The 10,322-nt window shown below is 33.0% G+C and overlaps 1 protein-coding gene across 1 annotated transcript; it reads right to left on the bottom strand.

The window, feature by feature from the left end:
* Positions 1 to 1,187: 1,187 nt before the first annotated feature.
* LOC144962622 (coiled-coil domain-containing protein 42 homolog) lies at positions 1,188 to 8,415 on the bottom strand. The gene is made up of 7 exons (XM_078895713.1): positions 8,236 to 8,415; positions 7,416 to 7,635; positions 6,510 to 6,667; positions 6,122 to 6,314; positions 5,307 to 5,477; positions 4,302 to 4,418; positions 1,188 to 4,016 (listed from the first exon to the last, which is right to left on the bottom strand). The coding sequence occupies exons 1-7, from the start codon at positions 8,316 to 8,318 to the stop codon at positions 3,873 to 3,875; spliced, it is 1,086 nt and encodes a 361-aa protein (XP_078751839.1). The 5' UTR covers positions 8,319 to 8,415; the 3' UTR covers positions 1,188 to 3,872.
* Between the last annotated feature and the right edge of the window lie 1,907 nt (positions 8,416 to 10,322).

Below are 10,322 nucleotides of genomic sequence, written 5' to 3'. Positions count from 1 at the left end.
GATGAGACTTTGAGGTGATCTCAAACTAAGAACATTGATGGTATGCTCTTGGAATATATATATCTGTTATCTATTTGAACCAACTCACCTTTGTCTTACTTTTTCTTAGGTGCTTTAATTGTAAGTCTAGAATGTTTTGGCTATCCAATTTTATTTGTTTTTACTCGCTCTGATATGATCTAAATGTGTTGCAACCGCCGTAAAACCCTTTTTTTAAAAAACCAAAAAAAATCCAACTCTTATGGTGGGAGTGAAGTCACTGTTGTCGAGTCTTCTATCCCCTTATACGTACTCCCTTTTCCATGTTGCATTTTGTCTTTGTCTTGGAAAGCGATTTCTTGTTTGTTTTTGTTTTTTCTAGTCAGAGTCTTTGGCTAAGAGGAAAAACTCAAATGTAATTAGTCTTGGGAGATATTTTTTTCCCTTGTAAATCATTTCTGTTTTGTGTACTTTAAACTGTTTTGAATTTACTTTGTAAAGATTTGATTGAGGTGATCTCAAACTAAGAACACAGAATTCTCTAGGAATCTACTTCTGTTCCCTATATATGGGGTACTTCCTATTGTAAATCTTTTGACTATCACATTTTCTTTTTTTTTTAAGTGCTGAATATGACCTAAATATGTCGCAAAAGGGAAGCAGGGAGTGGTTTGTTTGAAGTCATCAGTCGAAAGGGCTTGTTTAGAAGTGGTTGAAAGGGAGTTCCAAAGTCGGATTCTTCATCGATCCACCGCCTTGCTGTCTCTTCATTCCGACTATATGGTGATTTGGCCTTCCCATGCTTCTTTGTGGCTTTGCTCTAGAATGGGACCATAATTTGGTTTTGCCTGAGCTGTGTATAGTCTTTTGCTAAGAAGGAAATAGTCTGATGGATTAATCTTTCTATAAGACATGTTTTTTTAACCTTATGAATCATCTCTCCTTTATTAAGTAATTGTTGGGATTTTATTATAACGCTTATTTGTAACCATTGGATTGTGTCTGTTTAACGGAGATCCTGTAGGTCTTAGATCTACCTTTGATTCCTGTTAACTGCTTGATGCCAGATCTAGATCTTTTGACTGTTCTATTTTCTTTCTTTTATCTGAGTGTTGAAATGACCTAAAATTGTTGTAAGAGGCACACAACCCCTTTAAAGACAAAAATAAATTAATTGACTAATTAAAAAAAAAAAAAAACTCCATGCAGTCATGCCCGTGATTTGTATTGCAGGTGATTTATAGTATTTTGACAAAACGATCATCATACTTTTCTTGGTACTGACACGACCAGTCACAAGCATCAATTAACTTTTTTTTTAAAATAAGCATCATCATCATCATTATTTATTTATTTATTATAAATAAGTAAATAATGATGGCGGTGGTGGTAGTGGTGTTGACAATGACTGTATTCATATAAATGCACAACTATAGAGACACGAAAACAGTTGTATTTTTTTGATAATTTTTATTTTAAAAATAACTATTTGCCAATAGTATATCTTACAAAGTAACATCAGCATTATAATTTTACAATCAATTCAAAGATATCAAGCATATCATTATATACAGAGTAGGTTTGTGTTCAAAGAACTTTCATAATGCAAATCGATAGAATAACCATGCCGATGGTTAACACATTCTACAATGTAAACTGTTCCCCGCCTGTGTCAACTGGAATCTGAGGTAAGAGATTAAGGGAAAGAGATAAAAATCTACCCATAAGAGAGTGAGGTACCATAACAAGATTTATCTAAAATTCTAAATGAAGCCTTGAATTTTAAATTTTCCATTTAACATTGTTCTCTTGTTTCTAAGCTTAAGCTTCAGGTTTAAACCTCATCTTTTGATTAAATCAATAGAGTTCAGAAAGATGTACAATTGTGAAGAGTCATTCGTTTAAAAACTTCGATCATGTCCAAGTGTAATAACAGAAATAAACAAAATGTCGAAATGGCTTTAATAGACTCATATAGCTTTATTGAAGTAAAACGGCATTTGAGTCTCTTAAATCTGACTATATTCATTTATTATTCATAACCTTTATTATTCTGAACTTATGGCAGTCTAACATACTATACTAGATGGGGACTTCTCCTTATTTCTTTAGGGAGATCACCCTCAATATTCTTACTATCCCCATAATATATGTCTTTTATCCCCATTCGGGTAGCCTTTTGTTCTTGTCCTGGAATGATATTATAGCCCTGGCCGGAGTCCTTCATTAAAAGAGAAAAAGACAAATGTATGTTCCTCTTTTTGTTTGAAGGATGGGGGGTATTTTCCCTTTGTTAAAAAAAAAACATCTTGTTATGTTATGTGTTTCACAGCAAATTTGTAGACTGTAATAATTAGAATGTGTCACTCCTGGTGGGTTCCTGTATCTGAGCCAGGTAAAACTAGATAGAGTCCATTAGAGATCTACTTATATTCATTAATTGAATCAGTCCCATTTTGTTTTACTTTCTTTGTGAGAACAGCTTAACTCTAGATTTATAGACTTTTTGACTATCCTTTCTTTTCTACTTAAATGACCCAGCGTATTGGAAAAGGCGTCAACATTTTTTAAATAAACACTTTTCTCGAAATATCATATCTAGCCACAATGCAAATTTTAAAAAATGCCCTAAGACAGCTGAAAATACTCTGAACACATTGTTAATGCCACCCCCCGTATGAATGAAAAAATGAGCCTCAATATAATATGATTCTAATATAATATGGTTGAAAGTTGTCAACAACAGTAAAAGTTTTCAGTCGTCAACACATAGGCGAGAGACTATCCCGATATGTAACCAATCATCTCAAAACAGTATGATGTCATGATAGTTAAGAGGCTGGAAATTTAATTTATAGTCACAACAAATAGGACTTGATTGAAGTTTTTGTGTTTTACTGAGAGCAATGAATTGTGGGTCCAGATTGCTCAGTTGGTAGAGCATTCGTTTACATGCAAAGGAACTAATAGATACATTTTTTAAAGAGCAAAAAAAATATTATATTATACATTTCTTACCACTTTAACTTTAAATTCACATTTTGGTATCTGGTTTGCTGCAACATAATACAAGTTTGAGATAGTGGGTCACATTATAATACATATCTGGACTGGGATAGATCAGCTGAACAAATAAGATTTGAAGCTGCAAAAAGGGTACGTTTTCAAGAATAAAGGAGGAATGGTAGTCAGCCGAGTGTGATTTCGAAGGGATAAACAAACTTATATTGGTAATTTATAAACTTGGAACTACAGCACCTCGTACAAACTTTACAAACTGCATAAACCTTGCTTTTAACCACAGCCTTTCACTCTTTTCATCCATCCTTCATGATTTAATGGCAAAGGCATTACTATAAGCAAGAGAATCCCAACTGATTGTTTCACAGTTGGGTTAATGATTCGTTATAAAAAATAAAAAGCCTAAGATGAATAACGCATTCACACAAACTTCCTCCATACAAAACATCTTTGGTTCAAATAAGCGAGATGATTCTATCCATCACAAAACAAAACTGTAATGACATTAAAGGGAATCACAATCAAATGATTGAGTCCTGTTACCAATTCAAAACGATCGGTACAATCTATTTCATTCTAAGCACACAGTATCTATTTATTATGATATGTACAAAATTTTATAGAATTTTGTCATCACAAGCTCTTTGAAAAAAAATAAAAAAATCTGAGAACATGTTGAGACATTTGTAACAATTATCTTTCTGTTACACCAATTTCCTGTCAATGAAGTTGATACTGTTTTTCTATCTAAGGAGTTTTATTTCTATGTTTAACTTATAACAAGGATTTTTCCAAGTTCCAGCAGCTGCCAATTTCATCTGTTGATAAATCCACTGATATTTTTAATTTAACACTAAGAATTTCTATAATTACTATGCAGGTGTTACTTTAAGGACAGGTTTGCTATCCTTTAAAGACTGCCTAGCTCTTGATTGGTGTATGGATGCACTTCCAGAGGAAATACTTGGCGTATTCTGTACTATTTTCACAACCCCTTCTCTCTCCTTTAGGTGATCCTTAATAAAAGAAAAGAGAAGAAAAAAAAATGAAACAGTGTACAATCATCCATATAAATACTTATAGTCGAAAAAATATATGCGAGAAACTTCACAACTGTAAAAAAAAAAAAAATCAAAAAAAATCATAGAGCAAAGAACATAACTATTTTTCAGTTACTCCTAGCAGAATGAAAAATGTGTACATTTTTGACAAATGAAATGCTGTGGTATTTAATTCAAACCTTTAAATGTAAGGTTATTGCAGAAGTGACGGATAAAAAAATCGCAGTAAAGACGGCTTACCCGTATTTTGTTGAGTTTATCATCCCAGTCTGTTTTATCTGTTGATGGGTCTGTAGACTTGCGACACTTCTCATAAATGTTATTGATGGCCATGAAAATTATTCCAACTTCAGTTCTCTGGATGTCATGAAAAAATAAAAAGAGTTGATGATTAACAATAAATCAATAATATCAAAGGAAGAGACATCCAAATGTGCAGTTGACAAAATAGGATGTAAAAAAGGACAAAAGAATAAACAATAAAAGCTTCAGTTCATGAAAAACATATTCTGCTGTCAACAATAAAAACCAAATTTATTTGAAACAAAAATTAACTGTTACTTTTCGAACTGACTTCAGTGAGGACGAAAAAAAATATAATCAAGATCACACTTGATTATGTGCTCACAATTTACAAGGTCATCAAAGTGGAAATTCGTTACTTTGACAACGCCCCCCCCCCCCCCCCCCCAAAAAAAAAATAATTAAGAAACACATTTTTTTTTAAAATTCAAGAAGTCGATTTTTATCTTTAAGATTGTTAAAAATACAATCAATTGATGAATTTGAAAGTGTTTGTCTACAAACTGCTAATAAATTGAAAAGTTTCCTTTTTTTTCTAGATGAAAAAGTGAATATCTTTGATTGATTCTTATAAACTTGACTTTCTCAAGACTGGTAATTATTAATATTAACGACAAGGATATGACAATTCCTTTATCATTGTTACCTTTGTCTTATTTTTAGTATTTTTGATTAAACCAGAATATGTCTAAACTGAAATAGATTACTTTTTCTCTTGAATTTCAGTTTTACTGGGTTTTACAATAATTTACTTCACAGACCGGTACGTAATCAAGAGGTCTGAGGTTCGATCTGCAAATTGTTTGGGATGTTTTTGTTTTTTTTAAATCTTGTATTTTTCTTTCTTGCTCTGTCTAGCACTGTTTCATTTACACTTTTTCAGATTTTTATCTTACAACAGTGCCTGCTCCCTAATTTGTCACTTTGAGAGTTTAAAATTACCTTTGTTCTCATTTCTCCTTTGTTCATTTGGAAAGTTTGCTCTAGTTGTTCATTGACATCCAGCATTCCTTCTTGTTTTTCTTGAAGGGAAGACAGGCAGGAAGTTTCCGAGAGTTTATTTTTCTGATGCTCTTGCTTCATTACATCAAGGGACTTCTTACAATATTCAAGCTGTTTTTAAAAGAAAACAATACCAAAACAAAAAATAAATACTTTTATTTCTTTATCTTCATGATGATAATTACCCAACTTAAGGTATTAATATAATCTTGGTAAAGTGTTTATGAAAAAAAATGAAAAAGTGCACAAGTTCTTGTCATCCAAAACTTTATACGTTGAGTACATGGTAATGGAATGTAATTGCATACTTTTTAGTGTTAGACAGATTGCATAAGATAAGAAGCTAAACATAATCCCAATCAGCAAAACACTATCTTATCCATTTATTTGTTGATACTAATCTCCTCGTGCAAAAATGACTGCTCGTGATTCTATTTAATTCATTGAGCATAAATTATTATTGTCTGACATTCAACTCTATTCCTTGGTGCATTATCAACAATTATGTAGAATATTTCTACTCAAGCATATTATAGCTCTAGTATCTTAAAATTGAAGCTTGTTGATATTAAAGGCATCAATTTAAGAAGATCTGTGAGTTCTAAAAACAATCTGTCAAAAAGTTGTTGTTATTTTTACACATGTCAATCAATGATCTTAAATGACAAGTTATATGCTGACATTATGGTATATAAAGGTCTATTATGTACTATCACTAGATCAAATACTCTTTGTATCAATAATCAATCTCCTACCTCGTCTGACATGGTGTCAAGATTTTCCACGAGGCTCTTGTTGGATTCACTTAATGTCCGATACCTCATCATTAAACCTTTCACTTTGTCCTCGGTCGATGGGAGATAGTCTTCAGGCATTGCCTCAATCACACTTTGTAAATATTCTTCATAAAGTCTGTATGCTTTCAACTTTGCCTCAAGTAATCTGTGTCTGAGATACAATACAAACATATATTTGTCTGAAGAAGTCATAAAAAAGATCAAATTAATACAACAAGAAAATATAAGTATTTTAATCACTCCTCTTGAAATCAAAATCGGTTTGCCTTTATGACATTCTATTTTGAGTGAAAATATTTATTTTATCAAAAGTAAATTATACGATTTATATCGAGAATGAACAAACCTGCTTTTATAATGATGTAACTGATCATCCAATGATGAAAATTCTAAAGCTTTTTGCTCTCTGAGCTTCACTTCTTGTTGGAATTTCTGAATGGCTCTTCTCCTCTTTGCTTCATTTTCTTGAATAAATTTTTCAAATTTGGAAACTCTATCTTTCATCTGTAGCAAATGAAATAACATTTAAATGAAAAGTCTATTAAAATTTAATTTATCTATTTATAATATGTATCACGTTATATGGTATCATTTAAAGGCTAATATGCTCTAAAAAACCTTCAAATGCTCATTGTAACTTTTATATACATCAATAACATTTTCTGAAATAATATAACCAACATTCATTATAAATTTGACACTTTTCATTACATATCGCTCTACCTAATTATTAAATATACCTGACACAAATATTAAATATAAATCATAATTAAGATCGTAGTACATATTTCAATAAATATCTTAAACTTTTCTCCCCTAGTATATATAACATGCAAATAATGCAAAAAATAATTATAATCCATACAGTAAAAAAAACATACAAAATATAATTAATATTATATAAATATTTTGGAGAAGGCAATTTAAGATAATTTAATCTTTTATCTATTTATTTTTGTTTTTTGTTTTGTTGGTTTTGTGGTAGTTACTTTGGAGGAGGGGAGAGATAGAGATAGAGAGAGAGAGAGAGAGAGAGAGAGAGAGAGAGAGAGAGAGAGAGAGAGAGAGAGAGAGAGAGAGAGAGAGAGTTCAAATCCCCACATCAAAATTTATATATAATTGTCTTAAATTGTACGTTAATTTTCCTTTTAAATGTAAAATGATAAATTTACAAAACACAAGGCTACTCTTCCTCTTCACACTATGTGATATTTTTTAACAACCGCTTCACTTTATTTCTAGCCCTGCTTACCTGTTGCTGCTTCTTCTGAACTTGAATTTGGCGATATGCACATGTTTCCATGCGCTGTTTGAATTCATAACGTTTGGCTTCAAGTTGGGCATTGACCTTATCAACTTCAACTTCTTTTTTTAGAAGCAACGTTTTCTGTAATGTGTTGATTCCAGTTTCAATGAGTTTGTCTCCAGATTCTTTGACAACTGGAAACGCAGTGACGTCATCTTCATCATCTCTGAAACAAAATAATTTTGTTTTGTATTAACTATAGCAAAGCTATAAGATATCGACTATCTAAATACATTTATGGCAGATAATTAAAGATAAGAAGAAGATGATGATGACGATGAAGTTATCAACGGCCATAAAAATGCGTTATCGAAGTACCTTATCATATTTATTCAGATTTTTGGCTGCCTAGTTTAAGAATTCTGCTTTTTTATCCTCAATAACGATTTGAATGTTTGAGAGCGAGCCTGGGAGATGACCTATCGTTTTGTTTTGTTTGTTTGATTTTTCTCCTTTTTTTGTGTTTGTTTGCTTGTTTTCTTTCATAATCTAAACATTCTGAACCATTCAAGATCAGCTTCAATTATGCGACTGATTTGTGAACTATGGCAAACACAAATGTTGGATGAAGCATATAAATTTACTTAAAGTCATGCCTTTTGCTTTTTAATAGTTCTGATGTTAGGTTATTTGATGTCTTTTATCAATTCTGTAACTCACCGCCATATACATGCATAACAAACAATCGACAAAATGAAAATATAAACAACCGCTCTAAAAACAAAGCAGTTGTTTTACACTAATGCTTAACAAGACATCCTCTCACCGCTCATTCAATTGCGTGACAAAAACGTTTCGTTTCTGGTTGTCAAAATCCAGCTTGTACGGAGCTGGGGCAGCCATCTTCATAAAATATGTAAAAGCCCTCGACAGTTTGCGTGCTAAAGGTAATTATGGTCCGCCATTTCTAAACACTCGTATGCAAACGGAGACACCTAGGAGATGTGGTCATGTGATTTGACCTTTTCTGCTATTAAGCATAGAAGAGCAGTGCAGTCTGGGACAACCTTCGCGTTTTATCTTCGCACCCAACTTGCATAATAATAAACTAAAAATGCTTACAAAATATTATAAATTAAAAGGAGAAAAAAAAAGTCTTAATTAAGATTGATAGGACAAATGATTGAGGGAGAGAGAGAGAGAAAGAGAGACAGAGAGAGAGAGAGACAGAGACACACACAGAGAGAGAGAGAGAGAGCAAACGTGTGGATCAATGTATGACAGGAGCCTCAATAAAGGCAATCCAATAATTCTGTCTTCTTTCTCTAACAATAAAACACTTTTTAAAATTTTATGTAGGCCAGAGAACTCGTCCTTTAAATTTGGATCGATTTAAAGTGGCCCACGTCTTGTCAAAATCTCTCCAAGATTATGGTCATTCTAATCGACCTATATTTGAAGGACGAGTTTTCTAGCAAAAAAAAAAAAAAATAATAATAATAATTTAAAAATCGTGTTTTTTTTTTTTTTTGTTTTTTTTTTTGGGGGGGGGGTTGGTGGTTGTTTTCTTTTGTTTTTAAGGCAGAATTGTGCTCTGAACAGTTTGCATAGGGTCTCTTTCGAACACCAACAGTGAACATATTGAACTGTACCTACAAGATGCCTATAAATCGCTGTTAACGCTGATACGGCCCAGGTACCTATCATTACACCTAAATATTGTGACAAATGGACAAATATGAATGAAGACCATTTATCCAAGGAATCAACTTTGCACTTCTTTCAGCTCAAAGGTCACCGACCACAATCACAAGGCTGCACAGAACCCACCATGAGCCAACCCCAATCCTCGATCTAGAAGAGCAGAGAGAGAATGAAACTTCCACTCTTCATCTTTTTAAAAAAATGATAAAGTAAAGAAAAAGAAAGAAAAGACACATCTCCCTGATAGTAAATCAAACACACACGTGCGTGCGAGCGCACACACACACACACACACACACACACACACACACACACACACACAGAAGAAAGTTGTTTTTTTTTTGTTGTTTTTTTTTTTTACTGGGAGAAGGGGGGGGGGGGGGGGGGGTTACCGGTTTCACGGCGCACGCGACACATTTAGGACATTTTTCAGTATCAGTAAAAAGGAAGAAAATAGGATAGTGAAAAAATTATAGAATTTTAGTAAAGGTACCCAAGGAAAAGCAAGATAAAGGGGAATGGTCAAATGGGGAACAGATGTAGATTCCAAGAGCACATTGTCCATGTAATTTGTTTGAGATCACCAAAAAGTCTCATCCAGACACCAGCACAGGATCCCACCAAGATGAATACACTCAAATGTTTACAGGATATATCCAAAAAGAAAACATACTAACAATACATTACAGAGAGACGATTTTCAAGTGGGTAAAAACGTCCCCCAAAATCAATACTAACCATTTGACTGCTTCTCTCTCAGTTAAGGACTCCGACAAGGGTCAGGACAAAACCAAGCAATCTCATTCCAAGAGAAAAACAGAAAGCAACGCGGAAAAAAGATGTAGGGGGATATAAGACACAGGAATTGACCTCCTGCCCACTATGAGAGGTCAAAGGACCTCACCCAGAAAGAGGGTATCATGTAAATTCTGGTAAAGTGATTTGGTGTCCTATTCTGAGAGCGTCTCTGTGTGTGTATGTGTTTGTGCATAATGTGTTTTAGTTAATAAAATGAATCTACTGCTGATTTAGTTAGTTATATATTCTCTCAATCATCATCATCATCATCATCAGTATTTTAAATAATTTTTTTAATTCACTCACTCACTCTCCTGACCGAGGTGGTCGTAGAGGAGACATGAGAGATGATTTTGGGGTAAGGGCCCTCCATCAAGATATGTCCTCAGTATTCCTCATTAAAGTCTGTAG

This window comes from Berghia stephanieae, chromosome 1 (assembly GCF_034508935.2).
Source record: "Berghia stephanieae isolate SIO BIC M18660-M18661 chromosome 1, UCSD_Bste_1.3, whole genome shotgun sequence".
NCBI lineage: Eukaryota > Metazoa > Mollusca > Gastropoda > Nudibranchia > Aeolidiidae > Berghia > Berghia stephanieae.
This window is presented reverse-complemented; position numbering and strand designations above follow the sequence as displayed.

Bases quoted from the DNA above. Each gene is read 5' to 3' on its own strand.
- LOC144962622 (XM_078895713.1), bottom strand. From the start codon at position 8,318: ATGAAGATGGCTGCCCCAGCTCCGTACAAGCTGGATTTTGACAACCAG. The intron at 7,636-8,235 runs GTGAGAGGATGT...ATTTTGTTTCAG, and splicing joins GTCACGCAATTGAATGAGCG to AGATGATGAAGATGACGTCA. The intron at 6,315-6,509 runs GTTTGTTCATTC...ATTGTATCTCAG, and splicing joins TTACATCATTATAAAAGCAG to ACACAGATTACTTGAGGCAA.